Raw genomic sequence first — 25,511 nt, 5'->3', positions numbered from 1 at the left:
CTTACCAATACAAGTAGAGAAACTGATAGCGAACAGCATGGATCCTGATCAGACTGCGCGGATGTGCAGGCTGGTCTGGATCCATGCTGGTCGCAAACGCACTATGTTGGTTTTGTCGTGACGCAGCTCAAATACATGTACATTCAGACAGACAGAGAAGCGATCCCTATCAGTTTTGACTACTGTGTAGTATGTAACAGCTACTATGTAGCAGGCTACACAAAAATAAAGGTAAAAATTTATTTTTTATTCAAGGGCCATAACTCTGCAAAAACTCATTCAACTGGAAAACCCGTTGAATACATGTATGTACAGGTGCAGAGCAACCCTGTTATGTTTCATTTAAATTACACAATGTAGTTTAAGAGAAGAAGTCCTGATAAACTTTAAAAATCAAAATCATATACAAGGGCCATAAATCTGACAAATATTATTGACCTTGAAAATGTTCTGTTGACAGTAAGAGATGCCCCCCTATCCCTATTTGGTAGTAAGAAAAAAAGGGACAGAGAAACAACAGGAAGTGATCCCTATATGTCCACGCTACTCTGTAGCAGAGGACACAAACTGCACAAGTAATACAACAAAGAGTAGGAAATTTATCATAAAACATTTTTTATTACGAAAACTTCATCAAGATCAAATCCATAAATAGAATAGAGACTTTCTATCACGTCATTTGATGCTATTTTTTCAAGTTTTCTCAAAGATGAGTTTTCCTTTCTGTGTAACTAACTTGCTCTTTAACATTATTGAATATTTATTTACCAACAAACATTAATTCAACATCAAAATTACAAGAAAATTGTTGATAACATGTATTTTATAGCACAAAATTGTACACTGACCAGTTCAATATTTATAATAATACGGTAACATTTCAAAATTCTTAAGCAAATGTGATTACGTATGCCGAAAATGTTCCCAGGTACCAAGACCTGTTCAAATTTAGACCATTACACTAGTTATACTTCAAAACACATGAAATATATCAAACAATATCCTAAACACTCTTGTCATATCATTTTTACTCTTTAACAAATCTTCTAAAAAGCTTTTTATTTACTACTAAAGTCAAAATTACTTTTTTTTTTAAACCTCCAACAGATTACCTAGTAACTTGTCACAGTTTTCACACATATAATAAACCGTCTATATTAACAAATTAGATGATAATTTCAGTGTCTCCAATCTCTTCCTCGGATGGCAGTTCAATTTGCTCCGGGGGTATTAAATATGGGTCGACTAAAGGTAATCCCGCCTTTTCTCTTCTGTCTAATTCTAAAAATGCCTCTCTTGCAGACCACTCCCTCAAGCTGTAAATAAAAAATATGACATCTGAAACCTCAAGTTGCCAAATTTCTAAAACGGACTTAAACTCAGTCCAGCTTCAATCTTGGAAAATGTCAATTATCAATTTAAGGATATCCAGGGTTGTCAGTAAGACATTTTTACTTCACATGTATACTTTGTCTATGTAAACAAAAGAAGACTTAAATGTTTTTTCCTGTATATGTCTACATAAACTATGTTACCTAAGGGACTGGGCCAAATTTGACCCTTCTGGTATGATTTATATAACTTTGTGGGCGACCACAAAGTGACACTACATGCCAAACTTCTAAGCTCTGGACATTGTAGTCGTTGAAAAAGTTTGTTCAAGGTACTTTTACTTTGCAAGTCTATTTCACTAAATGACTGCTAGCACATGTCCAAGAAGCATGACTTAAATTACTTTTTGACAATGAAATCTACATGCCAAATATCTCACATCTGGACATTGCAATTCCATGATTAAAGAAAGATTAAATGTATATTTAATTTCCTATGAAAGTCTATATAAACTAAGTTACCCTAGGGATGGGTCAAATTAAAGATCACATGGTAATTGCTACATGCCAAATATCTAAGCTCTTAGCATAATAGTTTCTGAAAAGAAGATTTTGAAGACATTTTTACCTTACAAGTCTATGCAAAATAAATGTCCCTCATGACAAGCAATTTTTGACCCCCAAAGGTATGACTTATATAAATATTTTGTAGAGGTGCACATGGAAATGCTACATGATAAGTATCAAAGCTCTGGGAATTCAGCACAGAAGAAAATTGTTTACATCTGCCAAGCCGCGTACCCTCTGACATAACATAAATTGTAATTTAATAACCAATTTCCCTTCAGAAAACCTAGTTAAAAATGGCTGTTCAAAAGTCAAGGTCATATTTGAATTAATCATCATGTCAGTTTTGTCATGTGTTCAAATAAACAAAATTATGACAACTTAACATAAATTCAATACTTTGACCTTGATGGTCAAGGTCATACAAAGCTCAAGGTCAATTCAACCTTTCAAAATATCTTGTCCAAAAGGTTGTTTTGTCTAAGTATGAATATAATCCACTACTTAATTAAAATGTTACAGCTATTAGCTCAATAGGTTGAGCATTGGACTGTGAATAGGCAAACAAGGTTCGATTCCTGGACGGTGCAGGTCACTTTTGTTGTGATTGATCAAGAAATTTTTTCAGCTGTCATTTGAATTGTACCTCTGCTTTGGCATGTACAGAAGTGCTCTGGTAAATTAATGTGACTTACTGCTGTGATACCGAGTGAAAACTACAAACTCCACCACCAATACAAAGTTACAGCCAATTATATCCATAATCAGTGAAAATAAAAAAATTTGACCTTCAACGTAAAGGTCAAACATCAGTCAAGGTCAATTTGAGTTTGATATTCATCAAGGTCCTGACATAAAAGATGTTTTATTTTCTATCATATGTAGTTAAATAACAAAGTAATAGCCAGTTACTGAAAAAAAATCAATAATTTGACCTTGACAGTCAAGGTCATTTAAAGCTCAAGGTCAATATCTTGTCCAAAGTTGTTTTATCAAAGTTTGAAGATAATCCATTTATTAATTACCAAGTTACAGTCAATAATAGAAAAAAAAACAGTGAAAATTCAATAATTTAACCTTCAGGGGGTCAATTTGAGTTTGACATACATGAAGATCTTATTTTGATGATTTTAGTGAAGATAATCCATTCTTGAATAACAGGGTTAGAACCAATTATAGCAAAAACAACTTGCAACAAGAGGGCCAAGATGGCCCTATATCGCTAACCTGACCAAATGAAATCATGGCAATTACTTAGACACGCATCCTAACCAAGTTTGATGACAACAGAGTCAAAAATGTGACCACTGGAGTGTAAACAAGGTTTTTCAATATTTGGGCAGTGTGACCTAGCTTTTGACCCTAAGTGACCAATATTCGAACTTGACCTAGAAATCATCAAAGCAAACTTGCTTACCAACAGTAGCCACTAGAGTGTTAACAAGATTTTTTTTTATTTTTAGCTCCTGTTACTTAGTTTTCCATCCGAGATGACCCATGTTCGAACTCATCCGAGCAATTAACTAGACAAGCATCCAGACCAAGCTTGTAAATGATTGAGGCAAAAATGTGTCAAATTCGGGCAGTGACCTAGTTTTTTTTTACCAAAGGTGACCCATATTCAAACTTGACCTAGGCATCATCAAAACAAACTTTCAGACCAATTTCCAGGATAATTGGATCAAAACAGTAACCACTTAAGAGTGTAAACAAAACTTTTTCAATTTTTAGCTCCTGTGACCTTGTTTTTCATCCAAAATGACCCATGTTTGAACTCATCCAAGCAATTAAGTAGACAAGCATCCTGAAAAAATGTGATGATAATTATGACCAATAGTGTTAACAAGGTTTTTCCATATTTGGACTAGCTTTTGACCCCAGGTGACCTACATTTTTGTATATTCCAACTTGACCTAGAAATTATCAAAACAACCTTTCAGACAAATTTCCAGGATATTCGGATCAAAACAGTCGCCACTAAAATTTTAACAAGATTTTTATATTTTTAGCTCCTGAGATCTAGTTTTTCATTCAAAATGACCCATGTTCGAACTAATCCTAGCAATTACCTAGACAAGCATCCTGACCAATTTTAATGACAATTGAGTAAAAAATGTGACCACTAGAGTGTTAAGGAACATAATTTATGTGGACAGAGGACAGACATTCAACAATTCGAGCTAGCTCAGGTGAGCTAAAAATCAAGCAAGATTCAGAAGTTTGACCTTGAAGATGAATAAGGTCAACCTTATTTATGAGTCAAGGTCAAATGCAGTCTGGTCTATTTATAGGTTTTGTCCAAAGGATTGTTGTGTCCAAGTATGAAGACAATCCTTTAAGAAATAAAAAACACTAATGACCAATGGTACAGATATTAGATGGCAACAGATGACCGAAGCAATAGATCAGATTTTTTCTTTGAAAAGAAACTCAAAATAATCATACATAACATCATTATGTAGTCCATGTGTACTTGAAGTCAATAGTTCTGACAATTTGATTGACAAACCCTTAATATCTAGGAGTTTAATACAGAAGATATTGTATACAACTCTCCACCCACAGACAATCCCTTAATATCATGTAAATGTTTACTTACCGAGTATCCGGCTCATAAGCTATATAAACTGCTCCAAAAACAATGGTAATTGTGAACATTGCAAAGTTTACAAGGTTCATATTAAATGTGTCATTTTCTCTGTCAGAAAGATGCCAACCATACGGTACCCAATTCTGAAAGAAACAAATTTATGTCATACTACAAAATTTGAAAAGTGAATGGGCAAAACATTAGAACAATTACAGACAAGAACGTATGTTTGATAAACACATATGCCCCTCAGCCCTGATTTTTGTCTCTGAGTAAAAATTTTGTCAAAAACATTTACCAATTCACTCAGTAGTTGAAGAGGAGATTGCTGAAGCTGCAATGTACCATATACTGATAAAGGGGACTGGGGCCATGATTCTCAGGTAGGGAATTTCAGTGGGGGTTTTTTCCCCACTTTTTGGGGAAGGGAGTCGGTGCCCTTTGGAGCGGGAAATTGCAATAGAATGGGGAATTTGATTTGTTTATTTATATAACATTGCTTTCTTTCCGGTAGAAAAGGGGAGCAACTCTTGCAACACAAGATTAAAATACGTCACTTTTTCTTAATATACGGATCTAAAATATCGAAGTGTCGCATGTTAAATTTGTTGGGGCGCTCTCCTTACCTACCTGAGAACAATTTGTAAACAACCTTGCTTAACAGTAATTCTTACAGGCATAACATAAAACTTTTTTCGGCAATAAGTTGCAAAAAAAAAGAAAAAGACATCCATTGCAGGCAGATTCGGGCTGCTGTATAGGGGGAAATTTTGGCTTAGAGGGGGGGGAAAAAACCTACTATCTTGAGGGGGGAATGGGGCCAAATTTCGCCGAATATATTAGTGGAAAAAAAACACTGTCACATAACTGAAAAAAAGGGAAATTTTGTCTGTTTCACAAAAATACTCATAATGTAAAGGAATACATATTACCTTGTGACCCCAAAATCAGAATGGGTCATTTACTAGTTATGACCAATCAGTATGTGAAATATGAATACTCTGTGATAAATAGTTTTTAAGATAATCAGCAGAAACCATGTGGTCTTTGTTTGTTTGTTTCATTTTTACGCCTTTTCCCAACAGTATTTCAGTCATACAATGTATAGGCGGGTAGTTTCCTAACCATCGTTCCTGGAGAGTTACACCAGTACTAGACTACCTTAATCCTCCATGCTAAACTACAAAAGCATCTCCCAGGGATCCAACCCACGCCAGAGAGTAACTGGATTAGAAGTCATCGACTCTAACCCCTCGACCACGGAGGCGGTTACCATGCGGTCTACTGACGGACAGACAGACACATTGGCAAAAATATACAAGAGGGCCATGATGGCCCTGAGGTCGCTCACCTGTATATAGGCCCCCGGAGCGGGGCCAGTTTAAACCCCAGGGCTTTTATTTGAGCAAACTTGGAAGACACCCATTAGAAGATGTTTCATGATGTTAAGTTTTTACTACACACATATAATGACAAGAGCGATCAGTAATCATATGTGTCGCCTCATGATGGCCAATTTCATGTTGGGACAAATTTTGTGACAGACGGACAGACAGACGGACAGTGCACAACTAGACTTGGTACTGATCATTCCTGTAAAGTTTGGATAAAATTGCACCAGTAGTTTATGAGGAGTAGTCCGGACAAGCTTTTGCGTATCTGGCAACACACAGAAAAAAACACCTTTTTATCAAAGGGCCATAACTCAGCCAAAAATCATTCAACCGGAAAACCCATGCAATATGCGCAAGGACTTGAGCTACAGATCAATCCTGTAAAGTTTCATTGAAATTGCATTAGTGGTATAAGAGAAGTAGTCCGGACAAACTTTAAAAATAAAAATTATTAAAGGGCCATAACTCAAACAAAAATCATTGAACCGGAAAATGCTGACAATATGCACAACTAGACTTGGTACTGATCATTCCTGTAAAGTTTGGATGATATTGCATCTGTAGTTTATGAGGAGTAGTCCGGACAAGCTTTTGTGTATCTGGCAACACACAGAAAAAGAAACCTTTTTATCAAAGGGCCATAACTCGGCCAAAAATCATTCAACCGGAAAACCCTTGCAATATGCGCAAGGACTTGAGCTACAGATCAATCCTGTAAAGTTTCATTGAAATTGCATTAGTGGTATAAGAGGAGTAGTCCGGACAAACTTTAAAATTAAAAATTATTAAAGGGCCATAACTCTGACAAAAATCATTGAACCGGAAAATGCTGACAATATGCACAACTAGACTTGGTACTGATCATTCCTGTAAAGTTTGGATGATATTGCACTGTAGTTTATGAGTAGTAGTCCGGACAAGTTTTGTGACGGACGGACAGACAGACGGACAGACAGATGTCGGAGAAGTGATCCCTATATGTCGCCACTACTCCGTAGAGGCGACACAAAAAACAATGACCTCCGCCCCCCCCTTTGGCAGGGCCAATTTAAACCCAAGGGCTTTTATTTGGACAAACTTGGTAGACACCAACAAAAAGATGTTTCCTGCTTAAAATCTAACCTCTAGCTCATTGGGTTTTTTAAAAGAAGATTTTTTAAGTTTTTACTATACACATATATATAGTTAAAAACAATGACACCTCTGGGGTGGGGCCAGTTTTAACCCCAGGGCTTTTATTTGAACAAACTTTGTAGACACTTACTAGAAGATGTTTCATTCTTAATATCTAAACTCTAGCTATTTGGGTTTTTTCAAAGAAGAGTTTTAAGTTTTTGCCATACACATATAAGGAAAATCAATGACCCCCGGGGCGGGGCCAATTTTGACCCCAGGGCTTTTATTTGAACAAACTTTGTAGACACCCATTAGAACATGTTTCATGCTAAATATCTTAGCTCTAGCTCTTTGGGTTCTTTAAAAGAAGATTTTTTAAGTTTTTAATATATGCATATAGGGAAAATCAATGACCCCCTGGGGCGGGGCCAATTTTGACCCCAGGGCTTTTATTTGAACAAACTTGGTAGACACTCACTAGAAGATGTTTCATGCTTAATATCTAAACTCTAGCTATTTGGGTTTTTTCAAAGAAGATTTTTTAAGTTTTTGCTATACACATATTAGGAAAATCAATGACCCCCGGGGCGGGGCCAATTTTGACCCCAGGGCTTTTATTTGAACAAACTTTGTAGACACCCATTAGAACATGTTTCATGCTAAATATCTTAGCTCTAGCTCTTTGGGTTCTTTAAAAGAAGATTTTTTAAGTTTTTACTTTATGCATATAGGGAAAATCAATGACCCCCTGGGGCGGGGCCAATTTTGACCCCAGGACTTTTATTTGAACAAACTTTGTAGACACTCACTAGAAGATGTTTCATGCTTAATATCTAAACTCTAGCTATATGGGTTTTTTCAAAGAAGATTTTTTAAGTTTTTGCTATACACATATAAGGAAAATCAATGACCCTCGGGGCGGGGCCAATTTTGACCCCAGGGCTTTTATTTGAACAAACTTTGTAGACACCCATTAGAACATGTTTCATGCTAAATATCTTAGCTCTAGCTCTTTGGGTTCTTTAAAAGAAGATTTTTTAAGTTTTTACTATATGCATATAGGGAAAATCAATGACCCCCTGGGGCGGGGCCAATTTTGACCCCAGGACTTTTATTTGAACAAACTTTGTAGACACTCACTACAAGATGTTTCATGCTTAATATCTAAACTCTAGCTATATGGGTTTTTTCAAAGAAGATTTTTCAAGTTTTTAATATACACATATAAGGAAAATCAATGACCCTCGGGGCGGGGCCAATTTTGACCCCAGGGCTTTTATTTGAACAAACTTTGTAGACACCCATTAGAACATGTTTCATGCTAAATATCTTAGTTCTAGCTCTTTGGGTTCTTTAAAAGAAGATTTTTTAAGTTTTTACTATATGCATATAGGGAAAATCAATGACCCCCTGGGGCGGGGCCAATTTTGACCCCAGGGCTTTTATTTGAACAAACTTGGTAGACACCCATTAGAACATGTTTCATGCTAAATATCTTAGCTCTAGCTCTATGGGTTCTTTTAAAGAAGATTTTTTAAGTTTTTACTATATGCATATAGGGAAAATCAATGATCCCCTGGGGCGGGGCCAATTTTGACCCCAGGGCTTTTATTTGAACAAACTTGGTAGACACTCACTAGAAGATGTTTCATGCCAAATATCTAAGCTCTAGCTCTTTGGGTTTTTTAAAAGAAGATATTTAAAGTTTTTTCTTTTGGTTGCCATGGCAACCAGAGTTCTGCATGGAATTAAATTCTTTGAACAATTTTTAAAGGTGACCACCAAAGGAACATTCCTGTGAAGTTTGGATGAAATTGGCTTAGTGGTTTATGAGGAGATGTCATTTAAAGTAAAAGTTTACGGACGGACGACAGACGGACGCCGGACGAAAAGCGATCACAAAAGCTCACCCTGTCACTTTGTGACAGGTGAGCTAATAACCCCTTTAAGATCATGAACGGAAACTTTTCCGACATATAAGGCCCCTGTGACCTAGTGACCCCAAAATCAAAAAGGCCATCTACTAGTCATGATCAACCAATATGTGAAATATGAGGACTTGGTAACTAATTGGTGTCAAGAGAATAAGTGGAAACCATTAAAGGTTATTGTGACTTTGACCTAGTGACCTCAAAATCATCTTCTAGTGATGATCAATTAAAATGTGAAGCACAAAGACTTGATAACAAGTAGTTTTGAAGATAATGAATGGAAACCATTCTGATAATTTAGGTCCCAGTGACCCTGACTTTTGCCCTATAGACCTCATTATTGATACGGTCATTTGCTAGTTATAACCAATCAATATGTGAAATATAACAACTTAGTGATATACAGTTTTCAAGATAATGGCCTTGACCTTTGACCTAGTGACATTAAAATCAATTAGGGTCATAAACTAGGTATGACCAATCCGTATATGAAATATGAAGACTTTGTGATAAATAAGTGGCAAGATATTCAGAGCGGAAACCATTGTTACATTTACGGTCCACATGACCTTGACCTTTGACCTAGTGACCTCAAAATCAATAGGGGTCATCATTATTAAAGGAAATTAAAACAAGTAACTGTAACATTTTTAGTTTTAATAGTAAAATGCTAACGTTAATTAATGAGCCTTCAGTTACAATTGGTAGTTATGATATTGATAACATATATGATATCTATTCCGAATTGTTTCGTGACTCACAATATTAAATTATTCAATCTTGCTTTTTCAAGTTGATTTCTGTATACAGTAAATTCCCTCTATTAAGACCACTAACGAGACTGACTCAAAGTGGTCTTAATAGTGAACTGGTCTTAATAGTGATTAAGCCACTTTCAGAACTTATGCAGTTCAACTAAACCAAATGTTTATGTACTCATGTCTCAGACATTGATATAGGTTTTTTTAATCTTTCTTTAGATTTAAACTTTTAAATATAATTATGATATATTAATTTTATATTTTCATGATACAATTTTTGATAGACTAAGCAAGCAATGATTTAAAGTTTCATAAGAATGCAAACTAAAAGAACACAGAGGTTTCAACATTTTTTTCCAAAATATATTAAGTCCTTGATTTGCTGCATAATTTCATTTGTTTAATTTTATAACATTCACGCAGACCAACAGACTCATTAAACCATTAATTGCATATCTAAATAAAATCCAACAATCCTTGGTGAAATTAGCAAGTTTTCACATACTTTCCATCAACAAATAAATTAAAATGCAATTACTGACAAAATTAGTTGAATCATGCTGCCGGTTGAATGCTAAAGGTAAAATCAAGTGTAAATCAAGCGTCCAATAAACCAAGACAGATAATGACCTCGTTTGACCCGGTGTATTTGTTAAAAGATTCTGTCAATGGGGCAATAAACACATTGTGTTAGGTGGTCATTATGTTGCATAATTGGTCGTTATACAGGTTAATGATTTGACAAATGTTTGACAGAAGTGGTCGCAATGCCGGATTAGAGACTTGGTCGGTATACTGGTCATTTTTCTCAATGAATAAAGAAGGCAAATATTTTGTACTTTTGAAAAGTGCCCTTAATAGCGGCCTCATTCAGTTTGCATTAATTAGGGAAAGTAATCATAAATATATATTTTTGTCTCTAATGATTAATTAATAATCAATATTAATCATTTTTCCATGATTTTTTTGCATCTGAGTTCAATGAAACCGGTATATATTAAGTATTCAAAAAGAACCAGAAGAGCAGCCTGCTAGCAAGTTGAACTTTACAGCAACGCGAGTACCTGCCAGATAGTGATGGTTTTGAAAACTATTGCTGGAGGTATTGCAACAAGAGGGCCATGATGGCCCAAGATCGCTCACCTGAACCATCAAACTCATCCGAACAATTACCTAGACAAGCATTCTGACCAAGTTTCATGACAGGTGAGTCAAAAATGTGACTACTGCAGTGTTAACAAGGATTATCCATATTTGAGCAGTGTGACCTAGTTTTTTACCCAGGTGACCCGTATTCAAACTTGACCTAGAAATCATCAAAACAAACTTTCAGACCAATTGCCAGGATACTTGGATCAAAACAGTAGCAACTAGAGTGTTAACAAGATTTTTCTATTTTTAGCTCCGGTGACCTAGTTTCACATACGATTTCAAACTCATCCAAGCAATTACGTAGACAAGCATCCTGACCAAGTTTGATGATAATTGAGTCAAAAATGTGACCACTAGAGTGTTAACAAGGTTTTTCCATATTTGGGCGGTGTGACCTAGTTTTTCATCCGAGATGACCCATGTTTGAACTCATCCGAGAAATTACCTAGACAAGTTTCCTGACCAAGTTTGATGACAATTGAGTCAAAATTGTGACCACTAGAGTGTTAACAAGATTTTTCTATTTTTAGCTCCGGTGACCTAGTTTTTCATCCAGGATGATCCATGTTCAAACTCATCCAAGCTATCACCTAGACAAGCATCCTGACCAGGTTTGACTATGATTGAGGCAAAAATGTGACCGCTAGAGTGTTAACAAGGTTTTTCTATTTTTAGCTCCGGTGACCTAGTTTTTCACCGGGATGACCCATGTTCGAACTCATCCGAGCTATCACCTAGACAAGCATCCTGACCAAGTTTGATTATGATTGAGGCAAAAATGTGGCTGCTAGAGTGTTAACAAGGTTTTTCTATTTTAGCTCTGGTGACCTAGTTTTTCATATGAGATGACCCATGTTCGAACTCATCCAAGCTATCAACTAGATAAGCATCCTGACCAAGTTTGATGATGATTAAGGCAAAAATGCGACCGCTAGAGTGTTAACGAACTAAATGTGGATGGACGACGGACAATCATCGATCCTAAATGCTCACCCTGAGCATGCTCAGGTGAGCTAAAAATTGAAATTATGGGTCATATGCCAATCGCAACTTTCCGACTTACAAGATAAGAATAAAAGCCTGCGCACTTCTAGAGGAAACATAATACTCATAATAGGACAGGGAACCAGAAATAACAATCATAAGCAGTTCATAAAATACAGAATGGCACTTTAAATAAAAAAAATGTAAAATAAAAATGAAAGATTACTTTAACCAACTTTGCTGTTCATAGGCTTTGCCTAATTTCACAGTAACTCGAACTATAATCTGCTTCCATGTCCTATTATGGTTCCCACCTATGTTCTCTGATGGGTGGATTCAATTTAAATATCATATAAAACATTTACACCGTATTAAGTGTGTGGTTGTGTCGAGTGCAGCTGAAAGTGTGCAGTTTTAAGTGTATTAAAAACATAAAATGTGTAGCTGCGGCGTGCCGATGGGTTTAAATAATAATGTTATAATTTCTGTCAAAGAGCTAAATTAGAGGCTTTGGTTTATTCATATTAATACACTTGTATCTAGAGTCAGTGTACCCGGTTCCACACTGTATATGACCCGGTTCCGCACACTTTCCCATATTTCATTTTTTTCTTGAAAAATCAAATGAATTTATTCAGTTTTCATTCTGGCCATGTTTTTCAACAGGATATGACATCATCTGGGGTCTTGCATCCAAGCCACTCCCTGGAGAGTGCAGACGAAAATGTAAATAAATGTGCATGTACATGACTTTGTAGGTCACACATAAAAGCAAGTAAACCATGCTAATTTCTATTTTAAGATCATTATAAAAGATAACTCTTAATCCAACAAATCATAACTAAATAGATGGAAAAAACTTTCAATAATAAATGTTTATGCTTGTGTTTACTACCCACAAGTTGTAAAAAAGTATGTTTCTGTTGCTGTTAAATGTTTTCTGTGTGCTACTATGCCTTGAAATAAATGTTTGTATACTCAGGGTTTGTTTTTTTTACTAACAAATTGACACGATTGCCGGTGTCTTTCCCTTGGTAAATAGCCAAGTTTTTTCCCCAAATTATCTTTTTTCGTATATTTTTTCCCCTCCCTACCAGCATCTTCCCCTTTTTCACCTGGTGTATACTGTATTAATAAAAACAAGGGTGCCATAGTCACAAAATACGCCCGTTTACGAAAGCTTTAGATGGAGATGGGGGCATTATGGATAAGTGTTATCTAGCAAGGAAGTTTTTATTCTTGGCACTGTGTTGTTAAATGAACCTTAAAACAAATCAGTAGGGAAGATATGCACAGGATGTGTGACCTTGACCTTGGTCGCAGGGACCTGAATTTTATGCACGGCACTCAGCCTCACAATGATGAAAATTTGTGCCAAATTATATTGAAATCCCTCTATGCATGTAGAAGTTTTGCTCCAGACAAGCGTTTTTCTATGAGCTCTAACTGTGACCTTCACCTTTGACCTAAAGACTTGGTTCATGTGCAGGGCACTACCTCTCATGGTGGTGAACAATTCTATAAAGTAACATTAAAATTCCTCCATGCATGTAGAAAATATGCTCCGGACAACATCTGGATATCTAATCATCTCCAGTGACCTTGACCTTGCAAATATTAACCTAAATTAAATGTGTCACACCTGTAGTCATGATAGTTACCATTTACAATCCATCAATAAATGATGACTAAATGGTCCCTATACACATCTTCAAATTTTTATCTGAACTTTGACCTCTATGTGTAACATTGACTTTGGTCGCAGGGATCTGAATTTTGCGTGCGACACTCAGCCTCACAATGGTGAACATTTGTGCCAAGTTATATTGAAATCCCCCTATGAATGTAGAAGTTTTGCTCCGGACAAGCATTTTTCAATGAGCTCTAAGTGTGACCTTGACCTTTGACCTGGAGACCTGGATCATGCATGGAGCAATACATATCATGGTGGTGAACATTTCCATAAAGTATTATAAAATTTCTTCCATACATGTAGGAGATATGCTCCAGACAAAATCTGGATATTTCACCATCTTTAGTGACCTTGACCTTACATATATTGACCTAAAGAACATGTGTCACAGCCGTAGTCATGATAATGACCATTTGTGTTACAATCCCTCAATAAATGATGATTAAATCGTCCCTATACACATCTTCATATTTTTATCTAAACTTTGACCTCTATGTGTGACCTTGACCTTGGCTGCAAGGACCTGAATTTTGTGCGCGACACTCCGCCTCACAATGGCGAACATTTGTGCCAAGTTATATTGAAATCCCTCTATGCATGTGGAAGTTTTGCTCCGGACAAGCGTTTTTCAATGAGCTCTAAGTGTGACCTTGACCTTTGACCTAGAGACCTAGTTCATGTGCGTGACATGGCTTCTCATAATGGTGAACATTTCTATGAAATTTCATTAAAATCCCTCCATGCATGTAGGAGATATGCTCCGGACAAAATCTTGATATTTCATCATCTTAAGTGACCTTGACCTTGTATATATTGACCTAAATTATATGTATCACAGCCATAGTCTTGATAATGACCATTTGTGTTACAATCCCTCAATAAATGATGACTAAATGGTCCATATACACATCTTCATATTTTTATCTGAACTTTGACCTCTATGTGTGACCTTGACCTTGGCCGCAAGGACCTGAATCTTGCGCGCGACACTCCGCCTCACAATGGTGAACATTTGTGCCAAGTAATATTGAAATCCCTCTATACATGTGGAAGTTTTGCTCCGGACAAGCATTTTTCAATGAGCTCCAAGTGTGACCTTGACCTTTGACCTAGAGACCTGGTTCATGTGCGCGACACTGCTCCTCATAGTGGTGAACATTTCTATGAAGTTTCATGAAAATCCCTCCATACATTTAGGAGATATGCTCCGGACAAAATTGGACGCCGCCCGACCGCCAGGGGCGTTCCCATAATACGTCCCATTTTTCAAACGGGCGTATAAAAAGTACATGTAATTGTAATTTAATAACTAAAAAATTCTGATTTAAGATTTTATTCTAGGTAAATACATTTCATTACAATTCTTAATCTTTGAATGAGCTGAACTGATATTTACTTGAAAATTAAAATATAATTAAATTTCTATGAGAAAGTATTTACATTTGATAAGGTAATTACTGTATGATCTTAATGAACAAATACCAAGTCTACAGAACACCATAGTTATCACAGTTAAGAATCTTGACCAATGAATGAAACATGTGTAAATAAATGTTACATTCTTTAGAACATAATCAAGTCCAAGAAAGAGGATTATTTTATGCCCTTTGATTAAATTCTATTTTTAGAATTGAAAGTGAAAGTAGATCAAGGGGAGTAATTGTGTAAGTCATTTATGAACAAAGTAATAACTTTGTTGTCTCCCTTTGATTAAATTCTATTTACAAAATCTGGATATTTCATCATCTTTAGTGACCTTGACCTTGTATATATTGACCTAAATTATATGTATCACAGCCATAGTCTTTATAATGACCATTTGTGTTACAATCCCTCAATAAATGATGACTAAATGGTCCATATACACATCTTCATATTTTTATCTGAACTTTGACCTCTATGTGTGACCTTGACCTTGGCCGCAAGGACCTGAATCTTGCACGCGACACTCCGCCTCACAATGGTGAACATTTGTGCCAAGTAATATTGAAATCCCTCTATACATGTGGAAGTTTTGCTCCGGACAAGCATTTTTCAATGAGCTCTAAGTGTGACCTTGACCTTTGACCTAGAGACCTAGTTCATGTGCGCGACACTGCTCCTCATAGTGGTGAACATTTCTATGAAGTTTCATTAAAATCCCTCCATACATGTAGGAGATATGCTCCGGACAAAATTGGACGCCGCCCGCCCGACCGCCCGCCCGCCAGGGGCGTTCCCATAATACGTCCCGTTTTTCAAACGGGCGTATAAAAATGTGTATTAAATTCATTTTAAGTCCTGAAAATTTGCAAAAAAAATATATCTTATTTTCAAAAAAATATATCTTATCTGGACTTTACCTTACTGTATAGCAAGAGGGCCATGATGGCCCTGAAATCGCTCACCTGTATATAGGCCCTTGGGGCGGCCAGGGGCTTTTTTTAAACCAACTTTGTAGACATCCGTTAGAAGATGTTTCATGATAATTATCTAAGCTGTAGCTCTTGGGGTTTTTAAAAGAAGATTTTTTAAGTTTTTACTATATACATATAAGGAAAATCAATGACCCCCGGGGCAGGGCCAATTTAACTCTGTGGCTTTTATTGGAACAAATTTAGTAGACACTCACTAGAAGATGTTTCGTGCTTTATATCTAAGCTCTAGCTTTATGGGTATTTAAAAGAAGATTTTTTAAGTTTTTACTTTAGACATATAAGGAAAATCAATACCCCCAGGGCAGGGCCAAATTTGATCCCAGGGCTTTTATTTGAACAAACTTGGTAGACACTCACCAGAAGATGTTCCATGCCAAATATCTAAGCTCTAACTCTTTGGGTTTTTTAAAAGGTTTTTTAAGTTTTTACTACATTGTTACATAATGTATATACATAAAAGGAAAAACAATGACCCGGGTGGGGCTAATTTTGACGCCAAGGCTTTTATTTGAACAAACTACAAACTTGATAGACATTCACTAGAAGATGTTTCATGCCACATATTTAAGCTCTAGCTCTTTCAGTTTTTTAAAAGAAGGTTTTTTAAGTTTTTACTATATATATACAAGGGTGCCATAGTCACAAAATACGCCCGTTTACGAAAGCTTTAGATGGAGATGGGGGCATTATGGATAAGTGTTATCTAGCAAGCAAGTTTTTATTCTTGGCACTGTGTTGTTAAATGAACCTTAAAACAAATCAGTAGGGAAGATATGCACAGGATGTGTGACCTTGACCTTGGTTGCAGGGACCTGAATTTTATGCACGGCACTCAGCCTCACACTGATGAACATTTGTGCCAAATTATATTGAAATCCCTCTATGCATGTAGAAGTTTTGCTCCAGACAAGCGTTTTTCTATGAGCTCAAACTGTGACCTTGACCTTTGATCTACAGACTTGGTTCATGTGCGTGACATGGCTTCTCATAATGGTGAACATTTCTATGAAACTTCATTCAAATCCCTCCATGCGTGTAGGAGATATGCTCCGGACAAAATCTGGATATTTCATCATCTGTAGTGACCTTGACCTTGTATATATTGACCTAAATTATATGTATCACAGCCATAGTCTTTATAATGACCATTTGTGTTACAATCCCTCAATAAATGATGACTAAATGGTCCATATACACATCTTCATATTTTTATCTGAACTTTGACCTCTATGTGTGACCTTGACCGCAAGGACCTGAATCTTGCGCGTGACACTCCGCCTCACAATGGTGAACATTTTTCCAAGTAATATTGAAATCCCTCTATACATGTGGAAGTTTTGCTCCGGACAAGCATTTTTCAATGACCTTGACCTTTGACCTAGAGACCTGGTTCATGTGCGCGACACTGCTCCTCATAGTGGTGAACATTTCTATGAAGTTTCATTAAAATCCCTCCATACATGTAGGAGATATGCTCCGGACAAAATTGGACGCCGCCCGCCCGACCACCAGGGGCGTTCCCATAATACGTCCCGTTTTCCAAACGGGCCCATAATAAGGAAAATCAATGACCCCGCCGGCTGGGGGAAATTTTGACCACAAGGCTTTTATTTTAACAAACTTGGTAGACACTCATCAGAAAATGTTTCATGCCAAATATTTAAGCTCTATTTTTGAGTTTTTACTATATACATATAAGGAAAATAATGACCCCGCCATGCCGGGGGCAATTTTGACCACAGGGCTTTTATTTTAACTAACTTGGTAGACACTCATCAGACAATGTTTCATGCCAAATATTTAAGCTCTAGCTCTTTCAGTTTTTTAAAAGAAGGTTTTTTAAGTTTTTACTATATACATACATGTATAAGGAAAATCAATGACCCCCCCAGGTCGGGGGCAATTTTGACCCCAGGGCTTTTATTTGAACAAACTTGGTAGACACTCATCAGGCAATGTTCATGCCAAATATTAAAGCTCTAGCTCTTTCGGATTTTTAAAAAGAAGCTTTTATACATATACAGGGCTCATCCGGAAGGGCGATTCAGGCGAAAACTTCGCCGTGTATATTCCAATTTCGCTCTTCCGATTGATCAAAGAGAAGTCAACACCGCAGATAAAATCTTAATTCCCAAATAGTAATTACTTAGCGATGTAAAGAGCAGAGATTGTATCCGCCCATATGACGACCGCTAATTGTCATTATCCAATCAGAGCGTCGCTTTATACTACCCTTCTACCTGTAAGCGAAGCGATAGACCGCCTACTCTAAACAGTAAATAATGAGAGCATCGGCCCGAAACGGTATATAGTTTTGCGAGTTTAATACGGGATTTGGCGATAATTATACATTGTTTTTCCCCGATTATCTAAACACGTGCAATCTTCCCTAATTGATATACACGATGCACTTCGATGGGGGGTTTTTAACCTGGGTAAAGGCGATGTGCAATGGATTTTTCACGGCTATCACAAAACTGTTAGTCAATTAAAAATAATCAATTTATTAATGATCAGCGACCGGATTAAAAACTTAATCATAGTTTTGAATGATTTCAGTCTGTTAACATCAATTTTTACTGTAAATTGTTATGTCGCTCACGTCATGGCTACAAGGCGAAATGCCGAAACCGAGCAGTAAGAAAGTTACTGATTCTGATAGTTACACCTACGCAAAAATTTAAGAAAGCCAATTCGCAAAAATCTTGCGAATGGTATATTGTAGACAGTGGGGGTGTTTGACATTGTTCTGTTTGTAGAAATGCCAAATTTGACACAGTTTACGCACGTGGGTAAGACATCCCGACTAAACTACATATCGGTCGTATATCATGACAACAAAATTTGTCATGAAAGAAGTGTTCTTATTGTTTCAATATATATATTTGTTTTAATGTCGTAAATATGACGCTTAGATTAAGATTTATCAATATTGTAAATTTTAAAAAGCATTATTTATAAAGATATTACCGAATTTAACATTTCATGAAAATAAAGGGAGGTAATTAGAAATTAATTTTCTACAATTTCTCAGTCAAATTTTTCAATAAGAAATGAATGTATGTAATTTTAGTGATCAAATATAATGTGCACAAATGTTTGCAGTACTTATTTTACATATTCTTTAATGTTTGAAAATTGTTTTATAAGCATAATTATATGCATATAATCGTGACATTACAACATTCTGTACAATGTAAGAAATTTCTGTTACCAGAACAGATATGAGCCGCGTCACGAAAAAACCAACATAATGGGTTTGCGACCAGCATAGATCCAGACCAGCCTGCGCATCCGCACAGTCTGATCAGGATCCATGCTGTTCGCTTACAGACCCTATAACAAGTAAAGAAACTGATAGCAAACAGCATGGATCATAATCAGACTGCGCGGATGCGCAGGCTGGTCTGTATCCATGCTGGTCGCAAATCCATTATGTTGGTTTTGTCATGACGCGGCTCATATTATTAGTCAATATCCAATGTGACTTCATCTTCTTTTAAAGGTGAGGAAAGTATTAAAAGTAAAAAATATGAAATTGATTTTATCATCATATCTTTTCTTACACATTATTATCAACAAATGTACATGAAAATATATAAACACATATTTAGAGAAAGCTTATAAATAGCTGATCAATAGATATCAAAAATAATTTTTTATGTTCATATTTGCAGCTCAAAAACATTTAGATGCCATTGCCAGATCTACTACTAAATAATTAATCTACTTTTAATTTATACTACCATGAATTAATCTACTATTAATTAATAAACTGGAGAAATATTATAAGTGATGTTAATTGTGTTTATATTATAATTAAAGGATGTATAGCCATGCATGTTAATGCATACACATTGGGTTGTTTCCCTTCTCCCTAATTTTCGCGAGGTCGTCACTTCTCCCTAAAATTTCCCCCCAGGATGAGCCCTGATATAAGGAAAAATTATGACCCCCTGGGGCAGGGCCAATTTTGACCCCAGGGCTTTTATTTGAACAAACTTGGTAGAAACTCATCAGACAATGTTTCATGCCAAATATTTAAGCTCTATCTCTGGGTTTTTTAAGAGAAGATTTTTTAAGTTTTTACTATATACATAGTAGGAAAAGCAATGACCCCCTGGGGCGGGGCCAATTTTGACCCCAGGGCTTTTATTTGTACAAACTTGATAGACACTCACTAGAAGATGTTTCATGCCAAATATCTAAGCTCTACCACTTTGGGGTTTTCTAAAAGAAGATGGCATAGCGGTTTATGAGGAGATGTTGTTTCAAGTAAAAGTTTACAGACGACAGACGAAAAGTGATCACAAAAGTTCACCATGTCACTTTGTGACAGGTGAGCTAAAAATGACCATGTGTGCAGAACCTAGTCCACTATTTATTATGTTTGGCCCGTTCCTGTCGCTTAAATTCAAGCGCACCTACATGTAGAAGTATGACCTACTTAAGATATACAGTGTAACTTCCGAATTCCGGAACTTCTGAAATCCGGAAACTTCTAAAAACCGAACAATTTTTTCGGTCCCGATTTTTTCCCTTCTATTTTCTATTGATATAATACTTCTGAATTCCGGAACTTCTAAATTCTGAATTCCGGACGATATTTTCGTAAAATTAGAGTCAAACCAATGCAATTTTACCTCCAAAAACCGGAAATATCCAAAGGTGTGAAATACATTGTAAATCGAGAATGTTTACTCTGCAGGAAGATTTAATCTCCCTATCGATTGTTTACTAATTAGCGGTGATCGTGTAATTTGACACGCGTTAAAATCACAAACTGTGAAATTGTATGTTTGAATTGATGCGGTTAATTAAAGTAATTTATGGCGGTCAGTTAATTTGAAGTGTTTATTAGCGGATTAAATGACAATAAATTGCAAATATGTAACTAACATGCATAAACATTGATTATTTACAATAAAAAATCGTTGTATATGTATGTTTTATATAAGTATCAACATTATAAGTATCAATAAAGTGTTAAATATAAAAGTATTTTTTAATTCACATCTTTATCTTGATTAAAATACTATTATATATGATATTACAGTAATGGCCACATTTTCCTTGACATCTAGTGGCTTAGTCTTGTCCACATTATAATAAACCTCTGAATTCCGGAAACCTCTGAAATCCGAACTTTTTGACAAGTCCCATGGGTGTTCGGTTTTCAGAAGTTACACTGTAAACGTTTTGGTCAGCACTTTTTTATGGGCAAAAGATGTAATTTTCAAAATAATATCAATAATAAGAAGAATTTTGAACTAAAAAATAATTTTCTTATTTTTCCTTTAAGTGTACGACACCAGTACACTGACTCTTCATGTATTCTGGTATTACGTAAACATTATTAGTGTCTTATGTAAAAGTAGTTCCCTCATATAAGAATGCAGTAAAGCGGCCAAGCCCATATGAAATTGAATGGCCATTAACTATAATGTTCATCTTAATACAAAGCACCTGACTGACACAAAGGTGCTAGTCGCATTGATTTGACCTAAAATATGTTTCATCTTGTTATTCATGTAAAATAATATTTTGTTATATTGTTATAGACAAGGTTTGCTGCATCTGAGTATGAAAATTATGGGTATGTCCGTCCTCGGTGTCAAAATTTTCCACTAGGTGGTAAAAAATTATAATATTGTCGGATTTTCGCATGGAATCAATGTTTGTTCGATTTGGGTTTTACGTCACACCGACACAGTATAGGTCATTTGGCGATGTTCCATCTTTACTGGTGGAGGAAGACCTCATGTGCCCCTCCTTGCATTTTTTCAGGCAGGAACGGGTACCTGAGTAGAACCACCGACGTTCCATAAGCTATCTGAAAAGCTTCCTCACATGAAAGAATCCAAAGTCCCTGTAGGGATTCAAACCCACAGCGGTGAGGGGCAAGTGGTTTGAAGTCAACGACCTTAATCACTAGGCCGTGGACGACACTGGAATCAATGCAACAGATATTTTAATATCAAAACTGACTATGAACAGATCCTTATGTACAGGCAAATTACCACTGTACAGCCCAAAAGTAAGAAATCACACAGGTCTAAGAGATGAGACCGTCATGACATAATTTGTAGCCTGAAACTTACACTTGGACTGACACAGATTTTTATAGGAAGTGGCTAGCCATATGGGCATGTGAGTCACGTACAACTAGCCAGGACACACTGTATTGTCTAGCCGTATGGCACTTTTCAAAATTATGTGAAAGTCGAAAATGCATATATATGTTATTTTATGTCTTTAAATGAGGATTTTGACCAAGTCCCTGCATTTTTTCTTGTGTGTTCACTTTAATAAAAATTCTTCATTTTATTTAAATGAATATGAAGGTAATTTAATGCAAGTTGCATGTTATAAGTTATAACATTGTGGTTTTACATGCTTATGATTTGTTGTTTTATTTGTATGAAATTGAAAGAGGAATTATTTAATTAAGCACATGGATCGAATAAATAATCATAACGGCAAAAGAAGCTTTTTCATAACGGCATGATCGGAGTGGAATTCATAAATGAATAGAAAAAGAACATAAAAAAAACGGTGAAAAGAAAAAACAATTGTATAATTCTTAAATACAGTACTTAGATAAATATCGACCATAAAAGCACAATCAATGAGCCTTAATTAAAGCATATCCTTTTGTTTAAAAAAAATATTTGAGTACTCTATTTGATATGGCCCAGCAAATAAATTCAGCCATGTCGTAAGAAAGAAATTAGTCATTTGTTCTAGTTCGACAGTATTTTACTTGCAAACTTGTTATTTTTGAACATGTTAAAACAAATTTTAATAAATATTATACTCCTCGGATCAAAATCCAGTGACGTCACGGAATGGAGTCGGCTACAAACTCAGATCGTGGGAAATAATCTGAAAATGTTGAATTATTCCTAAACAGCTACGCGATTTTAAAAAGTTATCAAAGTTATCGGTGGTATTTGACGCATTTATGTATTGTTTATCATAATGGCCCGATAGATTATTTTGATCCGTTGTTTTGTTGATTTGTTCGGCGTAAATTATGTTGGGTGGGGAAAAGGCGTTTCATTTCTTGTGTTTATTTACACTGTATAGGGGTATATTTTGGATATTATCATTAATATTGATAGAATTTCAAGTTCCTGTGGACTAGGCGATTAATCTCTTCTTTTGTTTCTTGGTTAAAATCCTCGCTTATGCATTTTCAACTACCATATAATTTTGAAAACTACCGTACGGCTAGCCAATATACAGTGTGTTCTCGCTAGCCGTATGTAACTCACGTACAGCTAGAACTTTTGGCTAGCCGTAATGACCCGTAGTCCGTAGCCATTCCGTTTATAACATACGTCATAGGAATTCTTAAATAACGGAAAACACCCGGGGATGTTAAAACTGTATTGTGCCTTCATGCAGGAGTTATACTTCCGACTTCCCTTCGTGGCGTGCACGTCGCTCGGAAGGCATAGGTCACACCAGATGGGTGACCTAGTTAGGTCACTTAGCTGGTGTGACCTAACCAACGACGAAGGGTGTGGCCCTAAAGAGAGCTGCTGCTCCCGGAAGAGGTGCCTTTCCTCCTATTGTCATTTGTTCAACAAGCGAGAGAATTTGGTCCTAGAGAAGGTCTACGACGATCGACAGCTTGAAAAGACCTCCGTCGCGGCTCTACGACATCGACGACGTTGCAGGCGAATAAGTCCTCCGTTGCAGGCTCTACGTTACCAGCAATCGTAATAGAGGCCGACTAGTCTGGGACATATGGGAAACCGGCGCCCAGTATAAATAAAACTAAAACACACACAATGCAGGAGTCTTTAATCATGTAAATAACCTATATGATAGGTGTAAACAAATGAAAACCTTCAATCTTTCTGGATTTGCATCGCCAAAATGCTCCTCTAGGTCCTTCAGTTCCTGGGATTTTTCAACTAACGATTCATTTCCAGTTGAAGCAATGTCTTTATTTTTGCCAGAAGTAGTTATCATTCTGCAAGAATTCATTGGCACTCTATTACGCGCATAATTCTTCAAAATTTGTCGGCAAGGCCTTGCTAACCGTTGCAAGGTCGCCATTTTGTCCTACAGCACATACAAAACCCAAAGATGTAATGAACCTAAAGAAAGTATCAAACTAAAAGACGGTATCTGAACAAAAGGAGATCGATTGCGTACTTGTAAATGATTATTTTGATTATATGTTAATGTTACATGTATACAGTAGCTACTTAGGTCACAATATAGTTTAGAGAAAAAAGTAACATGCGCTACTAGGTAAGAATCAAGTTGACAAAGGACCAAAAAGGACAAAATACTTTTTAAATATCAGGGTATAAATAAATTTTGAGAATTTTTGATACACCCTGACAGCTATATAGCTACGATCGAGTAGTGATATAAGGCAATCCATTACTGGCGAAAACTTATCTATCAATTATTCAATCAATGAACCCTTTCAAGATTAACATGAATTACATAATAAGGAAGTCGTGTTCCTAGATATATCACGGACTGTAATTAAAGTCCGTGAAAATATTGTCATTACTATAATTATGTCCTGATTTTAACAATGTTCCAACCTTAACTGCTTCAACACAAGCGACTGTTATATAAAAATCAATGGTAACATTTTTTCTCTCTCTCTTATCTGGAACATATGGTCATTTTTATGTTCCTGCTCCTATATATCTATCGTGCGCTTTCCCACTTAAATTTGTATAATCTGTGCTTTTAGCCAGCTTTTGACATGCACCAGCAGTGTTTGCTATATAGAAACATTTTGGTTTTTGTCAAATATCTTTTAAAATCGAGCTAACCTAACGAACATCAACGCCACTCCAAACCCAGTTAAGCACGGGCTTCAGCAGAACTCAATTTCTTCATATTCATATATAAATGGTAAATACGGCAGCTATCATATATAGACCCTTAAATAACGCAATCAAGCCTATTGTGCCGATCCATTGAAAGCGGCGAATGGTAACCAAGTCAAAGAATGCTGATCGATCTACATGTATATACGAGGAACAATGAAAGGAACCAAATAAAATAGAATCTACAGTAATATAGAGGGGGAAAAGAATCTGACATGATATACATGTAAATATATATTTACATAATACACTATATAAATTGTGATGTCAATACAAGTGGTGAATTGATTGAGAGTGGAAATAGATCTCCGGGCTTATAGGAATTGCTGTCCTGCTGTTTTAAATATGAAGTCGTGAAATCAACGAATCATGCATGAGCAGCTATAGGGAATTATCAGGGATAACAAACATCAGTCAATACCAACGAGCCGAGCACCGGGCATTGTCCGGGAAGGAAATTTTTTTCTGGTCTCGTCATATAAACAAGCTGCAGATATTATGGATTTAATTTTAACCCTGCAAATTGTTTGAGCCACGGTACATACCAATGCAAGTACAGTTTGTCAAAAATAGAAAAGATTTAGAACAAAATCTTAATGAAATACTAAGTAGTTGTTATTGTTTTACGATGTTTTTTGTTTGTGTTTCTATATAGTGTTTAGAAGACCACATTTAAAATTAAGGTATGTTATTTGTTTTCTACGATGG

General features: G+C 36.1%; 1 protein-coding gene across 1 annotated transcript; it reads right to left on the bottom strand.

Moving 5' to 3' along the window:
* Positions 1 to 593: 593 nt before the first annotated feature.
* Positions 594 to 24,036, bottom strand: LOC132737221 (NADH dehydrogenase [ubiquinone] 1 beta subcomplex subunit 11, mitochondrial-like). Its single transcript, XM_060724487.1, has 3 exons — positions 23,794 to 24,036; positions 4,498 to 4,631; positions 594 to 1,316 (listed from the first exon to the last, which is right to left on the bottom strand). The coding sequence occupies exons 1-3, from the start codon at positions 24,004 to 24,006 to the stop codon at positions 1,166 to 1,168; spliced, it is 498 nt and encodes a 165-aa protein (XP_060580470.1). The 5' UTR covers positions 24,007 to 24,036; the 3' UTR covers positions 594 to 1,165.
* Between the last annotated feature and the right edge of the window lie 1,475 nt (positions 24,037 to 25,511).

Source organism: Ruditapes philippinarum, unplaced genomic scaffold (genome assembly GCF_026571515.1).
Source record: "Ruditapes philippinarum isolate M1 unplaced genomic scaffold, ASM2657151v2 ctg3297_1_1_1_1, whole genome shotgun sequence".
Taxonomy (NCBI): Eukaryota; Metazoa; Mollusca; class Bivalvia; order Venerida; family Veneridae; genus Ruditapes; species Ruditapes philippinarum.
This window is presented reverse-complemented; position numbering and strand designations above follow the sequence as displayed.

Coding starts and splice junctions, on each gene's coding strand:
- LOC132737221 (XM_060724487.1), bottom strand. CDS start 24,006: ATGGCGACCTTGCAACGGTTAGCAAGGCCTTGCCGACAAATTTTGAAG. Junction 4,632..23,793: donor CAAATCCAGAAAGATTGAAG/GTTTTCATTTGT, acceptor TGTTTCTTTCAG/AATTGGGTACCGTATGGTTG. Junction 1,317..4,497: donor GCTTATGAGCCGGATACTCG/GTAAGTAAACAT, acceptor TTTTATTTACAG/CTTGAGGGAGTGGTCTGCAA.